At 44.1% G+C, this 24,930-nt stretch overlaps 1 protein-coding gene across 1 annotated transcript in view; it reads left to right on the top strand.

The window, feature by feature from the left end:
• YJU2 (YJU2 splicing factor homolog) overlaps positions 1 to 24,930 on the top strand; it is a 224,051-nt gene that overhangs the window by 121,028 nt on the left and 78,093 nt on the right. Inside the window, exon 7 of the mRNA XM_077475779.1 lies at positions 9,637 to 9,811. Coding sequence (XP_077331905.1) covers positions 9,637 to 9,811 — 175 coding nt within the window. The remainder of the gene's footprint in view (positions 1 to 9,636; positions 9,812 to 24,930) is intronic.

Raw genomic sequence — 24,930 nt, 5'->3', positions numbered from 1 at the left:
TTACCGCATGAAGGTTTGCCCCTGCCCAACTCTCGGGTGGGGGGGCCGCCTTTGAGAGTTTGCAGCTCAGTGAACCTCTCTACTTTCCAACCAATGGGACTGCAAACTGCTTTCATCGGGATAAAAGATAGTTTCTTTCTTATCCACCAAACAGATCTTTCCTTCCAACCTACCTCTACTTCCGGCTCGTCGGCAAGCCCTGTTCGGGGCAGAACAGAACCTGCTGCTGTGCGGGGTGATGGTACCTGTACTGACGCTGGAAAGATTTCAGGGATTCTACTCCAATCTGTTTGTAGTCCCCAAACAAGAAGGGGTACGTCCAATCCTTGACTTGAAGGCCCTCAACAGCTTTGTGAAAGTGCAAAGGTTCAGGATGGAATCAGTTTGCTCAGTGGTCGCTGCACTCCATCGGGGGGACTTCCTGGTGTCCTTGGATATCAAGGACGCGTACTTACATGTACCCGTATGCCTCAGACATCAGAGGTTTATGCGATTTGCAGTCGGGGAGGAGCACTACCTTTTGGGGAAAGGGGGAGGCTCTCCCTTTTGGCCTGGCGTCAGCACCCCGCATCTTTACCAAACTGTTAGCTCCAATTCTGGCGCTGTAATTGTGGGTTACCTAGACAACCTCCTCCTGAGAGCAGCTTCCTCCTCAGAATTAAAGAAAGATTTGCGATCACCATGCAGACTCTCCGGGAGTTTGGTTGGGTGCTGAACATAAAGAAGTCGGTGTTAGTGCCGACTTGACACCTGAAGTACCTGGGCTTACGGTTGGACTCCTCAGAAGCGAGCGTTTTTCTCCCTTCAGACAAGCTGCAGACTCTTCAAGCTGCCATGAAGTTGTTGGTGAACCGCAGGTGGTCGTCGCTATGCTTCTGCATGTGAGTTTGAAGCAGTACCATATGCTCAATTTCACACTCGAGTCCTGCAAAAGGAGATTTTGTCAAAATGGGACAAATCTCCGTTATCCCTGGATTGTCAAATTCGGATGAGCCAGCTAGTCTGAGATTCCCTTCTCTGGTGGTTGAGGTCTCCAAACCTTCGGTCCGGGAGATCGTTCCTTCCTCTCCATTGGATGATGATCACAACGGACGCCAGCCTGACCAGTTGGGTGGTGTTCTGGTAGTACAGGCAGCCCAGTGCCTTTGGTCACAGGAAGAATCCCAACTGCTGATCAATGTGCTTGAGCTTCGGGCGATCGGGTTGTACCTCTTTACATGGTCAAGGAGGCTACAAGGGCGTCTGATCAGGATCCAGTCGGACAGCGCCATGGAGGTGGCGTACTTCAACCATCGAGGAACAAGGAGCTCAGCTTCAGCACGGGAGGTCGCTCACATCCTCCAGCAGGCAGAGCGACACGTGGTGGCCCTGTCGGCCATATACATTCTTTGCGTAGAAAGCTGGCAGGCGGACTATCCAAGTTATCAGAGGCTGGATCCAGGGAAATGGTGGTTGCATCCAGATGTACTCCAGCTCCTTTGCCTAAGGTGGGGCACACTAGATGTGGACCTCCTGGCCTCTCGGCTTAATCGGAAGGTGCAGAGGTTTGTGTCCAAGACAAGAGACCCCCGGGCAGATGCGTTGGTGGCTCCATGGGGGCATTATTGGCTGGTTTATTTCCCCCCCCCCCTAAACTTCTACCACGTCTGCTTGATTGGAGGCCGAGGGGATTCTGGTGATTCTTATTGCCCCAGATTGGCCTCGACATCCTTGGTACACCGGCCTAGTACGACTGGTGGCTGGTGGATGTTCCTGGCGACTGCCGATGTGGGAGGACCTTCTATCGCAGGGTCCGATACTTCATCCTGCTTTACCGCCGCTGGTTTTAATGGCATGGCTGTTGAAAACCAGGTGCTAAGGGACCAAGGTCAGTCAGACTCTGTAATTTCCACGATGCTGAGGGCACGGAAGTCATCGTCTTGGAAGATTTACCATCGTACGTGTGTGGAGATGGGGTGGCATCCGTGCACATTGTTTCCAGGATCCTGCTGTTTTTGCAGCACGGAGTGGATCAGAAACTTGCCTCAAGCGCAATCAAGGGACAGGTGTTACCATCCCTTTGTCCTAAGTTGACACACCCAAAAGAAGTTGCCTTACGTTCCCTAGACGTGGTCCGGGCTCTATGGGTTTATCTGTCTATGGCTCCCTTCCGGAAGTCAGACTCTTTGTTTTCAGTGGCTGGTCCGAAAAAAGGTCTGGCGGTCTCGTCGGCCACCTTTTCTAGGTGGATTAGACAGATTGTGGTTCAGGCCTATGCCTTAAAGGGGCGGATGCCCCCTTTTCCTGTGACGGCTCATTCCACCAGAGCAGTTGTAACCTCCTGGGCTTTCAGACATCAATCGTCTGTCCCCCAGGTGTATAAGGCGGCGACTTGGTCGTCCGTTCACACTTTCACTAAATTCTACAAAGTTCACGTAAGAGCATCTTTGGATGCTTGCTTTTGCTGCAAGGTTTTGCAGGCGGCTGTTTAAGGTTGCAATTTATGCTTTAAGTTAGTTTTGTTGTGAACGCATCTTTTGATGCATAAGTTGGCTGCAGGTTTTGATGGCAACTCCTCTGTTGAGGTGTTCCCTTTTGTTGTGGGTGAAGTTATGTTTTGCTGTTTCCACTCCTTGTTTTTTGACACTGCTTGGGAACGTCCCTAAGGTCAAGAATTAAAGGAGCTGTGTCCGCCAATGAACAAACGAGAAAATTGGATTTTTGTACTCACTGTAAAATCCTTTTCTCTGAAGTTCATTGACGGACGGAGCACCCACCCCTCCTATTTGTTTGTACTGTTTTTTGACAAACTGAGCTGCAGGAAGCAGGGTGAGGGGTTATAATCGGAGGCACTGCTGTGCAGTCTTGCTGTTTTTACATGTGTTACATGTTCTGCCTAGTCCTCTCCTGAAGGTGGCGTGATAACCCTAAGGTCAAGAATTAAAGGAGCTGTGTCTGTCAATGAACTTCAGAGAAAGGGATTTTATGGCGAATACAAAAATCCAATTTTTAAAGCACATCGTGTTTGGTATCTATGTACTCAGCATAAGCTCATCTTTTATATTTTTAACAAACATTTGGGCAATATAGTGTGTTTTAGTGCATTAAAATTCAAAAAAGTTTATTTTCCAAAAAAATTGCGTTTGAAAAATCCCTGCGCAAATACTGTGTGAAAAAGAAATTGCAACACCCACCATTTTAATCTATAGGTCCTTTGCTTTTAAAAAAATATATAATGTTCAAAGTAATTTTCTAGCAAAAAGGTATTTTTTCATGTAAACAAAAAGTGTCAGAAAGGGCTTTGTCTTCCAGTGGTTAAGAGTGGGTAATGTGTGGCATAAGCTCCTAATGTTGTGCATAAAATACCGGGACAGGGGGGCATGGCCGGAAGCCGACCTGGACGGACGCTCAGCCTAAGAGCTCCTTCCCAGCCCAGAGCTACCGCGGCTAAAAACGGGGGGATAAAACCCACATCTATGGGCGGCTCAAGGACCACCCGATCGTCATCAGCCCGGGGGTCATCATAGCCCCATCGCAACAGTCCTCCACACCGCTACTGCTGCAGAAGGACAGATCCCCGCCACACAGCAGTGATCCCACACGAGGATCTTCTGGACCAGCCGAGGCGCTTCAGGGGCTGAGTCACCAGCGCGGCCCCCCTCCAGCTCCTCAGCCACCCATCTGGCAAGTAAGGCCACAGTACAGCCTCCATCACAGTACACGCAGTGTACTGTGGCCTACCCCAAGCTGCTGAGGACAAATTCAGACCTGGGACCCCTGGGCACAGTCTATCCCTCCCCCACACCCTCGGATGAAACGGAGGACTTTCCAGCACAGCACATCCTGGGGGGGGGCACAGCAACACCCCTTCATACGCACAGATGGCACAAGCCCCATCACAAATCCAGGGAGGAGACCCGCCAGGGCAAACCGTGCTATCCCACCACGGGAGCATCATGGTCTGAGCCCTGGGACTTCATTCCATGCACAACGGATTTGTTATCTGGACTATTTTTTTTTGTTCCATCTTTTTCTTTTCTTTTTGTATATGATAATTTGTCAAATTTTTGTCCATGCACATTTAGCGCTGCACTTTATATTTTACACACTTTATCATCCTCCAGGGCACCTAGCAGACACTGGCCATAACCCTGTGTGCTCTGTACGCCCCAAACACACACCAACATCTTTCTAGCTAAAGTCCTAACTCGTCTATCCCGAACACCTCATGACTTCCTTGTAATAGGAGGCGACTTTAATCTCTCCCATTCCACTGCCCACGATCGCCTGGCGCGAGCCCACAGACACCGCAAACACAAGCCCTCAGAGACTCTAAGCTTTTCCGTCAGCTCACTAGGAGATCTGGTCTCTTTGATGCCTGGAGGGCTCTCCACCCGACTAACCGTCAATATACCTTCTACTCCGCCCCCCCATCATACCCATTCCCGTATAGATTATCTTATTGTAAACAACAACACAATACGCATCACCGAATCTGCGCAAATTCTCCCCATATCATGGTCGGACCATGCCCCCATCGCATTGTCCTTAAACCTAGGCACCCCTCTCCGCCGACCGTGTAATTGGAGGCTGAACAACTTTCTTCTAGAAAATTAGAGCGAGCCGACACGTCTACACCATATCAAATTAAGGATAAAAAGGGAGACCTCTTAACCCACCCTCAGGAAATCGTAGACCCCTTTTCTGACTACTACACGGACCTCTACAATAAAGCCGAGATACCACATAACCCCCCTTCGCCCGACCTAGCCGACCGCATCACCCATTATCTGGAGCACGCAGGATTACCCCGACTGCGAGATGACAATCTACTAGGACTCAATGCCCCCGTTATCGCGGAGGAACTGGCGGCAACTGTGAAGGACCTTACCGCTCATAAGTCCCCCTGGACCGGACGGGTTGCCGTACGAATATTACAAGACTTTCCTTCCCTTACTTAACCCACATGACTAAACTATATAATGCTTTTCTCCACCAAACCCCGGTCCCTAGCAACATGCAAAGATCTTTTTTTGTCCCTAATCCCAAAGCCAGACAAAGATCCGGCAATATGCGCCAGTTATAGACCTATAGCTCTGCTTGACTCTGACTTGAAAATATTCACCAAAATGTTCTCAAACAGACTGAACGTACTCCCCCACACTTTGATACATAAGGACCAAGTAGGTTTTGTCCCCCTACGCTAGGCAGGCGACAATACCAGGAAAGTCATAGATTTAACTGAAGTGGCCAATAGAGAAAGGGCGGAATCGGTAATCTTAAGCCTAGACTCAGAAAAGGCGTTTGAACGCCTAGGCTGGCCCTTTATGATGGCCACGCTTCATCACATGGGTTTCAGGTGACCCTTCCTCCAGGCAGTAAACAATCTTTATACTAACCCCACCTCCCAAGTAAGGACCCAGTTCGCTACCTCCCCCACCTTCCGGATCACTAATGGCACCCGCCAGGGCTGTCCCCTTACCCCTCTGCTATTTGCACTTTGATTTCGGTTAGAGGTGAGGAGTTCAAGATATCCCTGTTCGCGGAACGACATCATCATGACACTGACCCACCCTAGTATTTCCTTGCCTAACCTTCACGCTGAGCTAGACATCTATGGGGCGATCTCGGGCTACAAGACAAATGCAACAAAATCCACAGCCCTCCCTCTGAACACCTCGGAAGCGGAGGCCAAACACCTGCAGTCCGCCTTCCCCTACAGATGGGAACGCATCTCTCTTTAATATCTAGGGGTCTCTGTCACTCCCTCTTACAGCACTCTATACCAAGCCGACTTCCCACCCCTGTACAAATCGATAAGAAAGCTTATCCATAAATGGAAGCCCCACCAGATCTCCCTCCTGGGTCGGGTCACGTCTATTAAGATGGTCATCCTTCCAAAGCTCCTCTACCTTTTCCAGGCACTGCCCATCCTAGTCCCCTACGCCCACCTACGCAAACTCCAAAGCGACACGTTGAGATCTGTCTGGAACTATAAAAAACACAGAATACCAAGCTCTGTCATGACCGCATCTCGTGCGGACGGGGGATTGGCATTTCCATATCTAGTATAATATTACCAAGCGTCCCAACTAAGGGCATTGCTCTCATGGTTTCCCCAGAGGTCCTATAAAAATGGATAGAAAAAATATGGTTAGCTCCAATACACCCAAATAGCCTTCTTTGGAACATGAATGTGGAGGTGTCTCGCCTCCGGCAGCTCTGGCACAGGTTGTCCCGCTCCGGGGAACTGCATTCAGAATGTTCAGTAATAAACTCCTTCCTTTTATAACCCCAAAATTCCATCCAGCCTCACCCACCAGATGTCCTGGCCCTGGGCCTCCAGAAATTTATTCCATTTTGGTCACCTGGTGCATTCTAGAACCCGTAGGCTGCTAACATTCTCAGAGCTCCAGACCAAACATGACCTGCTACGACAGATATTCTTTAGCTATTTACAGATTAGACACTTTGCCCAGACCATAGCCCCAAACCTGCAATTCTCCCCACCATCTCCGTTTGAACGGATTATACTAGAGGGGCGTAACCGTAGGGGCCTGATATCGGATATATATCAGCTCCTAAACACATTCCCAATGAGCACGAAAGGCAAACACACGTACTTGACGAGGTGGGATAGAGAGCTGGGGGAGGAACTCCCAATGGAGGCATGGCAGGCAGTCTGGAGGCAGGTAGCTAAGAGCTCCATATGCACTCTCTATAAAGAAAACTCATATAAGATCCTCTGCTTTTGGTATCGGATCCCAGAAGTCCTGCACAAAATTTCTCTCTCCACCTCTGACCGATGCTGGCAATGCCAACGCGACAGGGGCTCTCTCTTTCACATCTATTGGACGTGTCCCCTAATAGCCCCGTACTGGAATTCCATCCAACAATTACTGACCTACCTCTTTGAGACACCCATACCCTTCACACCAAAATTTTTCCTATTTGGCCTTTTTCAACTGAAAATTACCAAACCATGCAACAAATTGCTTAGACGCATACTCACAGCAGCCCGCTGTCAAATAGCCCCAAACTGGAAAAAAAATACCCCCATCCCAAGAGGCCCTATACACCAGGATTAAAGACGTTAAATTGATCGAAAAAAAATTACGGGCAGAATAAGAGACAAACTGGACGAACACAATGCGACATGGGAGCGTAGTTGTCCTCGAGAGGACAAGCGGAGAGCTGGCATGGGAGCTGAGATGGCAGTCTACCATCCCTTCAAACCCTTAATCTTCCCTCCCCCTCTTCCCCCCCCCTCCCCTCTCTATCCCCCCTCTTTCTTTTCTCGCTTCTCCTTTCCACTATTATTTTAGTTTTTTATTCTTTGTGCACCTTGCAGACTACTCATGTCAGGCTATATGTGACAGCAGTTGTAGATATTGCTCTTCAAGACTATGCTTTAACCTCCCTAGCGGTAATCCCGGGCTGCAATTTCAGTACCACGAGCGGTAACCCCGAGCCAGACTCTGGATCGCATCGCTGAATACAGGGAGGATACAGGGCAAAGTTACTTACCTTGTCCCCTGGATCCAGCAATGTCCTCCCGCTGTGTGTGCGAGCTGTCCTCCGCTCGATTCACACAGTGCCGAGTGCCGCCGAGCTCCGTTCCCTTACAGATTACAGTACTGTATAAAATATACACACCCTTTGTCCCTAGTGGTCTGTCCAGTGACCTGCATGTAGTTTTATATTATAAATACAGTTTTTTTCTGCCTGGAATTTGGTGATTGACATAAAGGGACACTTTTTGGTTGCTATGGACAAAGATGATTTTAGACCAACTAGAAAACAGCGATAATAAATTATAATCGCTTGCAGAATTGAGCGATAACGATTTCTGGGGAGATCCGTCATCAAACACTAAATCGAATGACCGCGACAATTCTGCAAATTAGCAAATTTCAGTGTTTTTGGATTTGATTACATTATTGAATAATTTTTATTATCATTATTTATTATATTATAAACTTTATCATACCCAGGATGTCTACTAGACTCTTGTTTGAACAGATTTAAGAGATTTATTCCTAAGAATTACAGGCCTACAATATAAAACGCCAAATTTCCATGGAAAATAATTGTACCGCTTTCAGCACCTAAAATCAGAAATAATCATACCACCAGGGAGGTTAAGATACAGTAATTAAAAGTCACAGTTTACATGCACACGTAGGGTGCTGCATTTTCAGATATTGTTGATCTCTGCAAGATTGTGTATTGTTAACCTTTTTTTATTGAACCTGCTAATAAAAACTGTTAATTGAAAAAAAAAATACTCAGCACAAAACCCCCCAAATGACCCCATTTTGGAAAGTAGACACCCCAAGGTATTTGCTAAGAGGCATGGTCAGTATTTTGAAGCTCTCATTTGTTTTTGAAAATTAAGAAAGAAAATAATTATTTTTTTCAATTTTCAAAACTTTGTGAAAAAAAGTGAGATCTGCAAAATACTCAACATGCATACAATGTATTTTGAGGTGTAATTTCACATATGTCCATGACATGATTGAGCAACATTTAATTTCAGTTATAACTTTATGTGAATTTTTTTTGTTGTTATTTTTCAATCACTTGATTGAAATCAATGAGATTGGCAGTCATAAACTAAAAAGCTCCATAAACTCCAGAAAATGTAGTTTGTAGACGCTATAACCTATAACTTTTGCACAAACCAAATATAGAAATATACGCTTATTGTTTTTTTCTTTTTTTTCTTTACCCAAGACATGTGGCTGATTTATTGGCCTAAATAATAAAAAGTAAACAAAATATTTTTTTATCAATTTTCGGTCTTTTTTCGTTTATATCACAAAAAATAAAAACTGCAGAAGTGATCAAATACCACCAAAAGAAAGCTCTATTTGTGGGGAAAAAGGACGCAAATTTTGTTTGGGTACAGCATTGCATGACTGAGCAATTACCAGTTAAAACAGTGCAGTGTCAAATTGTTGTCAGGAAGGGGGTAAAACCTTACGGGTCTGAAGTGGTTAATAGTATATCGAAACAACATTTTCTTTGCAGTAATTACATTTCAATATATGGTTGCTCCAGAAACATTGTGAAGGTATGCAAGATGCATACTTACTTCCTCTTTAACACTGCCAATAGTTCATTAAAACTTGTAATGTCCGTAAAACACAGCTGGCCCCACAGCAAACCGCACAGTCTGATGACAACTGCAGTCTTACACTAGCCCCGTTATGTTCATGGACCACGCCCCTTTGACAAAGTCTGAGTGACGAAACCAGTCAGGGAGTGGCTTGGCGGCGACCGGATGTGACGTTCTACACACTGAGGTCCCAAGTAATACAGCAGAGGAACAGGAAGAGCCCACGTATGAACGAAAGATTCAGGTATATGCTTACCAATCGGATCAATTTGTTAAATTATACGAGCGTAATGTGGCTAGTGTAAGACTGCAGTTGTCGTCAGACTGTGTGGTTTGCTGTGGGGCCAGCTGTGTTTTATGGACATTACAAGTTTTAATGAACAATTTTTTTTATTAATTTTTTTTGTTTTCTTATGGTGTATTGTTTGAAGCAAATTTTTGCTTGTCTACTGTCTGCATACGTTTATGAGTTTGGCATTTAATCACATCAAACATGGCATGAATAGCTAAGGATGTTTAACCATGTCTTTTACAAGAACAAGAAACTCTGCAGTGAAAAATTGGAGAACAAACGGAGCAGATCTCATAGTCATCAGATCATTTCAAGCCTTGTGAGAAAGCAGACCACTGACCTTCATAAAGAAAGAACCACCCCTGCTGCCATTTCTAAGAGTACAGAGATCCATTGTGGAGAAAGTTTAAAATGCAAAGGTAAATTTTATTATTTGCAAGGACCTAATGTGTCTTTTATGGTTTATTTTTATTAATGCTTTATTCTAGTCAAATATGAAAGACCTAAATTAATGCAGCTCTTCTAATGGTACAGGCATAATTACATTTTTTATTTTTTTTAATTAGAACAAAGTAAGTACCTGATTTATTTTTCTTTCTAAATTTTTATCATGTTTACGCTTTGTAATGTTAACCACTTAAGGCCCACCCAATAGCAGTTTTACTGCTTCAGGGAGGCACCTCTGCACCAGATCACATGTATATATACATGATCCCACTCTTCCAGGTAGGGGGTGTGCATTCTACTGGCATCCGACGAACGTCAGGCAGAGAGTCACAATGGCGATTTACCTATGAAAACAAAGCAGATTGCCACTCTGACAGGAGGAAAAGGGTGGAATTTGTGTCCTTGCAAAGCAGGGAATAAATTCCATCTCTTCTACTTGTAAAAGCACCTACCAGAGTACACCTAAACACTGGTTAGGCACACAGTCAACCCTTTGATTGCCCCTGATGTAAACCCTTTCCAGTCAGTGTCATTAGTACAGTGACTGCATTTTTTTTATTTATTTTTTTTAAGCTCTGATCACTGAATTATGTCAGTGTCAGAATGTCCACCGCTTAATCGCAGTCCCTCCTATAAGTCGCTGATTGCCGCCATTACTAGTAAAAAAGTTAAATTTACGTAGTTTGTAGACTATGACTTTTGTGCAAACCAATCAATATACACTTATTGGGATTTTTTTCCAAAAATATGTAGCAGAATACATATTGGCCTAAATTTTATGAAGAAATTTGATTTATTTTTATTTTTTAATTTTTTTTTATTGGATAGGTTTTATAGTAAAATAAAAAACGTAAAATAAAAAACGTAGAGGTAATCAATTAACACCAAAAGAATGCTCTATTTGTGAGAAGAAAAGGACATACATTTATTTGGGTACAGCATCGCACAACTACGCAATTGTCAAAGTAACACAGTGCCGTATTGCAAAAAATGGCCTGGTCATGAAGGGGGTAAATCTTCTGGAGGTCAAGTGGTTATTACAAAAGGAGAAAAGGTACATTGATTAGATCACTATCAATATTAAATGACGCAACGTAAAAATATAAGCCTTAACACTTGGACATCAAGAATTAAAGGAGTAACCAACATTTATGATACTTAGGCTAGGTTCACACTGATGCAGTGCTAGTTGAATCTGTTTTACAGTGTGATTTCCAAGGGCAGCTCCAGTGCGAGTTGATGTGGTTCAGATGTGAATCTAATGCATTTCTGCAGCTGCAATGTTTTTTCCCCCCCTCTTTTATACTTTTTTTCTTTCTCTCTTGTCCAGGGATGGGAGATGAGGAACAAAGCAAAGACTTGTAGAAAAATTACTGGAATAATGTTACTTTAGATAAGCGATCTGCAACTATGGCGCTGCTAATCACACTGCACCACATTAAACTCCTAGGACCCTTTTTAAAATTGTGACTGATTTACACTGCTTATAGGGTAAATGGCCTCACTAGAAACTCATGTTATTTCACTTCATGCACATCGGTGTGAACCAGGACTTAAAGTGGGTTTTCACACTTAAGCCTTGTACACATGGTCGGAGAATCCGTCGGAATGTGTCCTATCGGACCGTGTCGTCGGATAATCCGACTGTGTGTGGTATGCATCGGACTGATTCCGTCCGAATCTCCGTTGGACCCAATTTTTCAACATGTTGGAAATATTTCCCGACCAACTGGGCCGGTCGGACCTAATCCGATCATGTGTAGAGCATTTTGATTGGACCAAGTGCCACGCATGCTCACATTCCAATCCTGACACTGAAGTGCTCGTTCAGGTAAAACTACTGCTCGTAAGCGATATAGCACATTTGTCACGCAGCAACGTTAAAAATTCTTTCATCAAGCGCATTCTCTTGTTCTTTACAATGCTGCAAGAACGAACTTCTTTTGATGCTCATAGTCACACACACTTCTCCCGAACGGATTTCATTACTCTTTTTTAACCATTTCAGCAATACAATTTTAGTTTGTGTCACATCTACACAATTTTTTATTTGTTTTTTTTATTTTTTGGATGTTTTGGGGGGGGGGGGGGGATTCCCTAAAAATCTCCTTTTAACCACTTGCTTACTGGGCACTTAAACCCCCCTCAGTCCCAGACCAATTTTCAGCTTTCAGCGCTGATGCACTTTGAATGACAATTGCGCGGTCATACAACACTGTACCCAAATGAAATTTTTATCATTTTTTTCCCACAAATAGAGCTTTCTTTTGGTGGTATTTAGTTACAGCTCGGAGTTTTATTTTTTGCTAAACAAACAAAAAAGATGCAAAAAAAAAAATCATGTTTTAATAGTTTGTTATAAAATTTTGCAAACGGGTCATTTTTCTCCTTCATTGAAGTGCGCTGATTAGGCGGCACTGATAGGCTGCATTGGTGGGCACTGATGGGCTGCATTGGTGGGCACTGATGGGCTGCATTGGTGGGCACTGATGGGCTGCATTGGTGGGCACTGATGGGCTGCATTGGTGGGCACTGATGGGCTGCATTGGTGGGCACTGATGGGCTGCATTGGTGGGCACTGATGGGCTGCATTGGTGGGCACTGATGGGCTGCATTGGTGGGCACTGATGGGCTGCATTGGTGGGCACTGAGGGGCTGCATTGGTGGGCACTGAGGGGCTGCATTGGTGGGCACTGATGGGCTGCATTGGTGGGCACTGATGGGCTGCATTGGTGGGCACTGATAGGCTGCACTGGTGGGCACTGATAGGCATAGTTAAGGTGGCACTAATAGGCACAGATAAGGCGGCACTGATGGGCAAAGATGGGCACAGATAAGATGGCACGGATGGGTGGCACGGATGGGCACTGATAGGTGGCACTGATAGGTGGCTCTGATAGGTGGCACTGCTGGGCACTGATGGGCGGCACTGCTGGGCACTGGGCGGCACTGCTGGGCACTGATGGGCGGCACTGGGGTGCAGCACCTTTGAGGCAGATTGTGGGCACTGTGGGTGGCACTGCTGGGTGGCACTGTGGGTGGCACTATGGGCACTGCTGGGGGGCACTTACTTTTATTCAGGATGGCACTGCAGGGGGCAGGTGGGCACTGGCAGGGGGCAGGTGGTTGCTTGTATTGCTGGCCGTGATCGGGACATCAGTCCGCCGGTGATCGGCTTTTTTTTTTTTCTCCTCGCGCTGTCAGCGCGAGGAGGAATAATAGCCGATTACCGGCTCCGTTCTATCACATGATCAGCTGTCATTGGCTGACAGCTGATCACGTGATAAGGGGTCGGGATCGACCCCTTGCACGGATCGGTGATCAGGCGAGTCTCATGGACTCACCGATCACAGAGCGCGCCGCGCGCGCAGGCCGCTCGTGCACGGGACAACGTCAATAGACGTAGTCCCGGAAAAGTAGGTCCGCGCTAATGCCGTCATTTGGCAATAGCGCGGATCCCAAGTGGTTAAAGACACTTTGCTCATTTCTCCTTATTTATTTTTATTTTATTTTTTTGTGTGTAAACTTACAACAACAACATTATTGTATTTTTTATATTTTCTTTTTGAATCTACAGGAGGTTGTTTAGTGTTACCCCTTGTTATTTAGTTCACTTTGTATTTTTGAAATGTACCTGCCTGCTCACAGATAAACTGTACTTTTTGAAGGAAAACACATTACACAAGTATTTCATCAAACAAAAAAAATATTTATTTTGTTCACTAGAAACTAAAAATAGGAACGCAGCACTGGAGAAACTTCTTAACTTTGGTGCAGCCTTTGGCCCCCAGGGCAGACATGACTAAATTAGATTTTAAAAATTGGTGGCCTGAGGAGTAGATATCTCAGGGAGAGAAGTCTGGTCCCGAAGTCCTAGAGAGCAGGAAATTCGGATGCCATTTCTGTCCCCAGGATGTGGATCTTCAAGAGGCTGCATCTTCTGGCACACCAGACTCAACCCAGGCCATCACTCTCTGGTCTTCCTTTGGGACTTCCCACCAGGCATCCTTCCAGGCTGTGGCTGGGCTCCTGTAGCTGGGGCAGGAGAAGGAGGGAGTTGGTGGACCTCCTGGCTGCCACTTGCCACAGCCTCCCCCCGACTGAGGTCATCCTGTGTATGAAAAGGGAACATAGTTTTAGTTTTTTGATCATCAATCGCACCATTTTGTGCTCCTGGCTTTTGCTAATTGAATGTTAACAAATAGAACAGACTATCATTCTGACACCAGCATTTTTCTTTCCCGTCCCAAACATTTTTGGTCACTACTGTCTCTTGAGATGTAAACCACTTTGAGAAATCTCAACTTACTGATCAATAAGAACATCTAGTTAACATCATTAAATGTAACACAAGAAATATGTAAAACAATGCAATACCTGTCTCAAGCTGGGCCCCACCACATGGTGCTGCCTGGAAGGCCCAGGTTGTACATCAGAAGCCTCAGCTGGGGGTGAAGGATGCCTTGGAGGAAGCCTGGAGAGTGGTGGCCTGGGTACCCCTTGGTCTACCAGAAAATGCAGCCTGTCAAAGTGCACCATCCTGGGGTAATAAACCGCATCTGTATCTCCTGCTCTCAAGGACTCCAGGTGCTTCTTTCTCTCCCTGAGATATGTCATCTTCATGGCCACAATTTTGCGATTCAGATAGGTCATGTCTGCCGTGGGGACCATGATCTGCAACAAAGCAAGCAGTTTCTCCAGTACTGCGTTCCTCTTTGATCTGTCAGTATAAAACTTGTTGTGGAACTGCCACAGGCAGGGCATCTCCATGTACAGTTCTATGAATAGCCCCATAAAGTTGGCATTGGTGAATGGATCCATATTGTCTGCAAGACACAACACAAGACAAACCCTAGAATACTAATAATGCTATTAAAATCCCTCCTAATCTTGTCCCAACATCGGCCTAGATAGAAGCAGTCTAGTCTAATGAAGCACCAAGTTAAAAATGTTACCTTCGTTTCCACGTTCGTCGCGTCCGTGCCTCACACTCTCCTCCCAGATCGTACGGACGATACACACGTGTTGCGTTTTATATACAGTGCGCATGCGTGAAACTCCGCCCGCCCCTGACGTTCTTTCCAGACTATTCCCCGCCCCTTCGCTTCCCACGCAGTGGGGAGAGCACATGACGGAGAGAACGCAGGTGCGCACTAATAGTTCCACTAACGAGGAGGTGGGTGAGTAAAGCCCGGAGCCTAAAACGTCCCGATCCAGGAAGACAAGATTTAAGGCCTCAAATATGTCTTTTGGAGAGAAGTTGGAGATGGTCGACATATTGAACAGGACCGACTATGATGGGAAGTATGGACCTTACCCAAACCCAAATATCAGAAAGGCCAAGATCATGAATAAAGTTGTGAAGAGTCTTCTGAAGAGTTTTGAGGTACGCCGATCCAAGGATCAACTGAGAAAACGCTGGTCAGACCTGAAACTGAGGGAGCACGAGCAGTACCGAAGGATCAAACGTATTCTTAAAAAGAGTAAGTAGTTGTCGTGTGTTCATATGATTATTCTTGCTTGCATACATGCTCCATGTGCTTTGATTTCATGTTGTGCATTTTAAAATGGCCACTTTCAAGGTCATGGTTTCGTTCGTTCGTATGAAACATCGTTCTGCAGGGAAGTATTCCAGCTTAACAAAGTGTCCCCAATAATGTTCTCACCTTGTAACTCGGCCCAAAAACACAATTGTACAACACTTCCAAGCAATGTTTCATATTTCTATTTCTGCCCTGTGTGTGCTAATTAATCTTTGTTTACATTCTCATAGGGGAGAGAAGACTCGGCAAGTATGAGGACACCAGGGACCACACCCCTCCCAAAGAAGGCCAACTTCCAAATCCAGAAACAGAGGAGCAGCAGGAGTAGGAGAAGGAAGGAGAGATCGTGGAGGTTGGACAAATTGTCACCACAACAGGTGAGTGTCGGAGAACACAGCTTCCGGTAAGCTCATCAATGTATATCCCCATATTTGGATTACATGGTGTGTTTGTTTGCTTTGTTTTCTAGGTGATGTGGAAGAAGATTCCCATTTTACCAGTGACAGTGCCCAGATCTTGATCGGGGAGATAATGGGGTGCAATCGAGATTTGGAAATTGTACAACAAAACATCAATGATGTTAAAAATAAAATGAAGAGTGTGAAAACTAAAAAACTAGATAGGGTTTTATTTTTGCTTTTTAACAAAAAAATGTTGTATTTTGCAAAATTAAAAATTTGGAAGATGCACAGAGTGTGTGAACATGCGCTATCTCCCATCATGGGGGATCAATGTACGTGTTTTGTGTAAAGTGTCTGAGATGAAGGGGTTGCAGCCCCAAAGCATGTACATTGATCCCCCATGATGGGAGATAGCACATGTTGACACACTGTGTGCATCTTCCAAATTTGTTTTTTTTAGGGGTCACACCCCATGTGATGAAGGCAATATCAGCCCAGTTTGTACATACTCATGTCTGATATTGTCCTCACTTTTCAAAGTTGAACTTTGTAAGTTCCTGTGTTCTGTATTTTACGGTTTGATACATGCCTGTTTACACAAAAAAACAAGTAAAAAAATAATATGATTAAACTCTGTTTTGGATACACAAAATCTCTTGGTTTGTTGTAAAAACCTTTAATAAACGCACATATGAATATGAAGTTGAATTCTCAACAATGTGTGGCTTCCTTTTTCATTGGGCATAAAATGTATTTGTAGTCAAATTTGAGTTTGTGCTGAGGAGTGCGATTTACTAAAGGCAACTCCACTTTGCACTCCAAGTGCAGTTTCAGGTGTACTTTTGCAGTGCACTTGTAGAGCATAGTGGATGTGCCTTTAGTAAAAAGCACCCACAGTGAGGTGTAAATTTGGACAATCATGCCATTTTCCTGCCATGGTGCTGAAAATGAGCACGATTTTGATCAGTAATGCACTACATACATTAGTTAACAAAAAGAAGGTGTGTGTGTGTGTGTAGCAGACCCACAACATAATAAGATTATCTGAAGAAGAGACTGTCCCCTCATCTCGCTCTGAACTTGGGTTTGCACTGTTGGTGAAAAAGGCACAACTTTAATAAAACTGGCAAAGTGGGAGGCCACAGTCTGCCATTCCTGTGCCGTTAAAGGACACTGTGTAGTGACACAAGAACAAAAACTAGTAATTTGACAAATCAACATTGCATGCAGATTAGACACCCACATTTTTTGACAAAATTACTATTACATTTTTTTAACTGAGTATTTAAAGCCTAAAGTATAAGGTCCCCTTATGAGAGTCATAATCCCCCCCCCCCCCCCCCATCTGATGGGCCCTTGCTAAAAAATGAGGGGGGATGTTTAGGACAGGTAACCCTCTCCATTTGATTGAGCGCTGAATGCCTAAATAATGTGTGATACTTTGGGAAGCCCCTCCTTAGTTACACTATTGGCAGCCCACCGGACAGGTAAGAAGTGTCATAATAACAAAATGGAAGCACATTTTGGCATTCTGCTATTACATAGCAAGAAGATTAATGTGTTATAAAAATAGCATTTGAAAGTATTGAGGCAGGCCCTTACACTACATGCTTTGGTGAATTTGTCCATAAATGTGATCATGAAAAAGGTATTTAGAATGTGTATTGGGTTGGGTCAAGTCATCAGATAGATTGCTATCAGCTGAGCTAGCAGTTGGGGAGAGGGGGGTTACGAATAAGTTTGGCACAACTCCAAAAATCCAAAAAAGGTCACTTTGCATGAATTGAAGCACACACATCAGATTTGTCGAGATTTTAGGGGGTGTTTAGGGGAAAGCAATACTATGGAGCTGCCAAAAGACATTAAGTGCCTAGACTATAGTTTTAAGGGCCAAGAAGAGCATGGTGGGGAAGTTAGTGAGGCAAATATGCATGAGGACAAAGGGGCAGAGCATATGAATTAGAGCATATTGCAATGATGGTAATTAGGGAATGAGGAAAGAAATGCAAGACATTAGCTAGCAATCATGAAATACATAGAATGTGATGTTTAAGGATAAAACTTAGCATAATATAGTCCTTCTGCAGGAGCTGAATGATGGCAGAACAGGTCTCTGGAATAATGATCCCCAGAGCCTGGGGGGAGATGCCTGTAGAGAACTTGAGGTCCTGAAGACTTCTCCCTGACGCCAAGTAGCGCAATGTGGTGATGAGCCTCTGCTCCGGAGTGATGGCTTGCCACATGCAGGCATCCTGCCTGGTGATATAAGGGGTCAGCAAAGCCAGCAGACGGTGAAAAACGGGGTCCGTCATCCTGAGAAAAATCCAGAAATGATCAGGATTATTCTCGCGGATCTCACAGAGCAAAGGCATGTGGGAGAACTGGTGACGCTGGCGCAACCAATTCTTGGTCCACAAACGCCTCCCCTCCCTGTTCATGGACCGGGCTTGTGTCAAAGTAAGAACCCCAACACTAAGCCCCTGCACAGCACAAACTGTACGATGAGTACGTAGACGAAACATGTTTGGAAAACGGTCGGCTGGTCAGAACGGACACCAGAAAGCACCGATAAACAGCAAGGCCTGAAAGGACGACTTGAATAGCAGAAGCAAGCAGACAATAAGAAATGCCTTTCAAAGCGTACTATACCAAGATATAGTCCACAATGAGAAGCAAATACTTAATGACTGCACGCACTGATTATCAGATATGCAACGACAAGCACAAACTGAAGAGCGGTAGCGATCTGAATCACTAATCTGTAAAGCGCGAATCGTCTCTCACCAAACTTCTACTAAAACACAAGATCAGCAGAAGGAGCCCAAAGGGTGCCGGACGTGGTGCTGAACTTCCTTTTTCTAGTCCCGCCGTACACGGCTTACGTCACCGTGTTCTTGGCAACCGCTAAATCAGACAACTTGGCCCGACCGTGTGTATGCAACAGTTTCGGGCACAATCCGTCGGACAAAATCCGACGGATTTGGTTGGCAAAATCTCTGACCGTGTGTACAGGGGCTTAGATTGAAGTTCTCTCCTCTCCACCCCTCCTCCCCGCCTCTAAATAAACCGTGCACTATTTTGTTTGTTTACCTTCTTTCTGTGAAAAGACTTCTTGTCCGCCCCCCATGCACGCAACACACCTAGGCAAACAACATGCAATACACTTGATGTGTCTCCTAGGATATGCTTTATACATATCCCAGGAGGCTTAGTCCTTCATTGACCAATGAGCGGGCAGGCCTAGCGTGTGTCATTGGGAGACCTGCTGGCCGAACCCGGAAGAGCTGGCAGCGATAGGGCGGATGTGATTTAAACAAAAAAGACCAACATAGCAGACTATTGCATGACCAGTGAGGAATTCATGCATAAATTCATTCTAACAAAAATAAATAAATTATAATATATATACACACACAAACATTTTAAAATCATGAAAAAAAATTCATATTAGTTTTTTTTAACAATTATAGTCGCAATATATGTCAAAAACAGGGTGGTTGACGCATTTTGCAAATAGCTTCTTCAGAACCACAAGTTTATTGACTTTTAATTGGAGAACCTTGAATTAAAAGCGGAAGCATGATAAGGTAGTTATTCCTGCGCTGCCACTATTATGTGATGAATCGAAGAACTGCTGCGTTCACCGAGATGGATCAAACCGTATCCACTGAATTGTAATGTGAGGGTGAGTTGGTGTCACGCTGTTCTAATTTAGAGTATTATTCCGAAGGGGGTGGATCCCTATCTTCCTAACTCAAAGGGGGGGAGGGGTAATGTAGAACTGAGAGATCTACAAAATATTTAGAGAGGTATTTGGGGTATATTATCCACTAACAAGATATAGATCTCTTCCCCTATGGTTTTGAGTAGATTAGATGTAATTATGTAAAATTAAATTATAAGAAAGAAATATCATTAAGCATATGCCCCATATAGATATACAAAATTCTCTATATTAGCAATAACAATCATTTATATTTAAATACATTTATGGACCAATTATAGCCCTCTATCCACACTTGCATGCTGCCAATCCCCAAACATAGAGGGGTTTGAGCCTGGAGATCAGAAGCTGTGTATCCCCCACACAGAAGAATGCAGGGTGAAATGGACGATATCAGAAAAGTACAGGATTTGAACTAAGATATCCCCTACGAATTCATCTATTAATAAAAACAATTTTATTTCTCATCAGTGCAATGTGCTTAAAGCGGAGGTCCACCCTAAAGTGTATCTGGACCCACTTCCGGCGTAGATTCTGCAGAAGGTACGCCCCTTTCCGCAGAATCTACGCCCCTTTCTGAAGGTCCCCCGCTGCCTGCTGGGAAACACACGGATCCCAGAGACAGCGGGGACCATCCTTATTGCGCAGCATCGGCTCACGCATGCGCAGTAGGGAACCAGGAAATGAAGCCGAAAGGCTCCACTTCCTTATTCCCATACCCAAGATGGCGGCGGCAGCACCCGAGAGATCGGCTTCGGGTGCCGACATCGCGGGTGCACTGGGCGGGTAAGTGTCATTATTTTAAAAGTCAGCAGCTACAGTATTTGTAGCTGCTGGCTTTTAAAAAAAAAAAAAAAAAACGGCAGAGTCCCGCTTTAAGCCTATAGAGTCTAGTATAACAAAATACTAACTAGAATAGCATCAGATTTGCCCATGAGAGAAGTCATGCAGAGGAGCAGAAATGGTGGTAGCCACAAATTTATATACACTCACTGTAAACAGAGAGCAAGTTTCAACACAGGGACAATCACTAGAATTCCTGCATCACTGCTGGTATGCAGATATCAACAAAGCCTAGCTGTAAATACAAGCCCTGTAAATATCATGTTGGCCACTAGGGGGACCCTATAGACAGCTCAAAGAGAAAGAAAGCCATAATTACTTATACAAAGCTGCAAAGAAGCCCACCTCATCTGTTAGTAAGGATTGCTCATAAATGATCACACAGTGGCCACAATATATTATAATGGACCTGTCACTGCTCCAGATTGAAGCTTTAAATCGGACAGATGCAGATAAATCCAAACATGTATGAAGCCACTAGCAAAGAAAAATACAATAACATGCCAATCAGCATACAACTAATGGGGTTCACAGCAGACACAATATTGTCCATTAAACTATAATTCCCTTCATCGTAGTAGCTCATACCTCAGCATTTTGTCCGCTCTGAATATACACCGCTCACTAGTCAGATCAAACTGCTCTCTTTAAATAAGACCCATGGCACCAAACCGCCAGGGAAGACAATTACTAATATAGTTTTCAGCTGGATCTCCTGCTCAGCACAACAATGGCTGTAGCCATGGAGACATGACGCAGTCCAGTCTGGCGTCATGACATGATCACCGGCACAGATACCTAGTGAACACTCCCCCATTCCCATGTGCATAACAAAAATTAAGTCTACAGCAGCCGTCGCCATGGAGACATGACGCCGTTAAGTCCGGCGTCATGACGCAAATGCCGGCACCAGCATCCGACGAAAACAATACCAAGTGCATGCGCAGAGGGAACCTGTCCTCTAGAACATTCGATCACAGCTCTCTATTACCATCAACCATACAGACATCCTCCAAAAGGGGGGATCTGGCCTGAATGTAACCTGACCATTACTGCATTACTTAATACTCGGTAATGAAGACAAACATTTCTACATATTCCTCTCCCCCCCCCCCCAAAACCAATAGTCGAAATACAAAGAAAAAGGGGGAGGAAGGTTGGGGTGTCATCCACCCCCGACGCCATCACCTCAACACCACCACCATGGATAGGTAGAGGGGAAATGGCATTCTCCCCTATACCCCCAGATCGACACCATGCCAGGTGGGACCCCAACTAACCTCTCATATTGGTATCCAGTCCTGTATTCTTATCCAGCATTGTCGATTTGATCTCTAGGAAATTCCTAAGAGGCATATACCCATTCATTGATTCTCCCATATTCAATAGTAGACAATGAACAATACATTTCATACATACATTTACAATATGTATTACAAAATAAATGACAAAATAAATGTATGTATCTATCTCACCGTCTCCTTCCTCTCCCCAAGCCCCCCTCCACCCTCCCTGAAATGACAAATTCTAAAAACACACTAACACCCCCCCCCCCCCCCCCCCGATCCCTGTCGTGTTATCCTTTATTCAATTTTGTATTTTGTGACTGCCACCCTGACCACCTACCTATAATGTTGAATTCTCTTAGAGACTTCCTTTTTATATAAATAAATCTGTGGCCTTTCCCTGCCCATTTATTCAACTCTGTACCGCCATTAAAGTTTCTCCTTGATAACGTGCATATTTCCGTGTAACGAACTAAGAGAAAGAAAAAAATAAAAAGTGGGGGAAGGGGAACAGAGGGACATCTGAGTACTACCCATTTAGCTCACATAAAGCTGCGTTTGTCTAAATTCCAACCAGCTCTTCCCAATACTAACACATTTTACCTCAGAGTTGTTTTGCGTGTTTATTGCTTCTTCCATAAACCTGATTTTATCTACCTCCCTAAACCAATCCTTTATCGTCTAACTTGTTATTGACTTCCAATGTTTCGGAATTCGTGCCTTTGCTGTGTTCAGCAGAAATGGAATAATTGCTGTTCTATATTTATTCCTTGGCATCCCCGTTTCATGGAACAGGCATTGCCAGGGTTAAAGTCATATTTCATTCTCATTGATCTTCTTTATTCAGTCTAATACTTTTTTACCCAATATGGTTGAATTAGGTGCCACTGCCACCATATATGTGCATGAGTTCCAACCTCCCCACATTCCCTCCAACATAGGAGATAAATCGGGATTCATTTTAATGCAATTTTATTGGGACATAATGCCATTTAATTAAGAATTTATAATTAATTTCCTTCATCCATGTGTCTGTTGAAGAAGAGTGAACGTAATCCAAAACTTTACTTCTCATTAGTTCAGGCAGTAACTGATTCAATTCTAATTCCCAACTCTCCAAAGGACACGTGGACTCAACATCTGGAGGCATCATCAACATCCTATATATATTGGAAATCCCCTGTCTATTTATTCCCCCTTTGATCAACTAATCTTTCCCATAAGTTTAGCCCACTAACCTAACGGAGGGGTTTTGGGAGAGATTCTACAAAATGTTGAAGTTGTCTATATCTCCATACATCCCATGATGTTTCACCATATTTTTCTCGCAATTCCAATAATGAACATAGGACATTTTCTTTCAGAACATCTTTTAGCCTCAGATGGTCTGAAGTCCATTTTAAACAGTTTGTTATCCTTTGTTTGTCCCAGTTTGTTACTTGGGAAAAAAATAATTACCTGTCAGAGGCATATACTTTTAGGAAACTTATCCCATGCTCTAAAGCCCCATACACACTATCAGATTTTCTGCTGATTTTTGTCTTCAGATTTACCAAAACCATGTAGTGCAAGGGCCTGCCTGGCTGCATACAAATTGAAACTCCTAAGGTTTGACCTCATATTATATGGTTTTGGTAAATCTGAAGGAAAAAATCTGCAGAAAATCATATAGTGTGTGTGTAGTGTTTCTATAGTAATTGGAGCCATTTCTCTAGAGAGACCTCTGTTGCCTTGGAATCCAAATGATCTGGCTCAAAGCTGATTTACTCAGCGTTGCCTCCAGTGACACCCATTTTTTTATATGGGGAGCTGTGAACCAAATGCGTAACTCTCCACAGTACCGTTGCCACGTGGTATTTTTCAAAGTCTGGAAGGGATAGACCCCCTTCTCCTTTTGGTCTACTCAGTATTTTATAGGCAATAGGATTGCCTCTTTTATTCCATATACATTTTTGCAGTATCAATCTAAGACTTTTAAAATAAGCCGTGGGGATGTTTATTGGTAGACACTAACAAAAATACAAGGCTTTTGGGAGAGTCATCATTTTGATCACACTTATCCTGCCGAACCATGACAGTCTATGTACAGGTTATTCTTTCAAATCTTGTTTCATTTTATTCAGTTGGGGCAGATAATTGTCCTGATATAGATCTATTGTTGATATTGGCAGAAACACTCCCAGATCTCAATCCCCTCTTCCTCTACTTAAAGCGATACAGAATTCCGAGATCCCTATCTTCATCTGAGGAAACTGAGATATCTAATATCTGTTTTCTCCATGTTAATCTTAAGGTTCGATACAGCCCCGTAGTTACTCAATTCTACAAAAATCTCTGGGAGTGTTTGTGTGGGGTTCGTATTATATTACATAACATCACCCGCAAACGCGGATATCTAATGTTCTTGTCCCACAACCTCTATGCCTTTGATTTTATAGTTTGCTCTTATAGCTAAAAAGGATTCCAAAGAAAACAGTTAGGGGGAAAGTGGACAACCTTGACGTGTACCATTATAAAGCCGAAAGGTCTCTGACAGAGTTCCATTTACCTGAATTTTGGCCGTAGGGTTAGAGTACAAAGCTTCTATCCACCTCAGCATTCGCTGACCTAGACCAAATTTATATAGTGTCCGCAACATAGTCTCAATCTAACCTATCAAAAGCCTTTTTGGCATCTACTGATAGAAAAAGAACAGTTTTTTTTCCTTTTTTTGCATCTTGCATTAGTAAATTTGTTCCTTGCCTCCCTCCCAGGGACAAAGTCTGCTTGATCTTTCTCGATACAGTCTGGCATATAGGGGCTCAGTCTTTCGGCCAAAATGCTTGCATAAATTTTAATGTCCTCATTAATCAGGGATATTGGCCCAAAGCTAGTGCACAGTGTTGGATCCTTCCCTTTCCTTACCTAAAAGTGATATATAGGCCCCCAGAGCTTCTTTGCGAATCTTCAGGCCTTCCCCCAATATAATTCATGTATAGATGGTAGAAGGGAGTCGGCATACCCAAAAACATTTTAAAGTATAAGGATGTATATCCGTCTGGGCCCTGGCTTTTACCGACCTTACTTTTCCTAATTGTCTGTTCAATTTCTTCTGATATAGCCGATAACTTTTATCTTCCATAAGTACTGTTTTATTTTGTTTGTTCTGTTTTGTCTATCGTCACAATTTTACAGCACCCCCCCCCCCCCTCCATTGAATATCAATGATATGGCCTCCCTGGCTGTCGCCCAAATTATAGACGCCCAGCCAGGTAGGACATCCCTTGGGGTTTCAGTCTGCCTGCATGTATCCCC

Source organism: Lithobates pipiens, unplaced genomic scaffold (genome assembly GCF_037356315.1).
Source record: "Lithobates pipiens isolate NorthernLeopardFrog02 unplaced genomic scaffold, aLitPip1_a1.2 Scaffold_13, whole genome shotgun sequence".
Classification (NCBI taxonomy): Eukaryota; Metazoa; Chordata; class Amphibia; order Anura; family Ranidae; genus Lithobates; species Lithobates pipiens.
The sequence above is the reverse complement of the archived record's forward strand: the minus strand, read 5'-3'. Positions and strand labels throughout refer to the sequence as shown.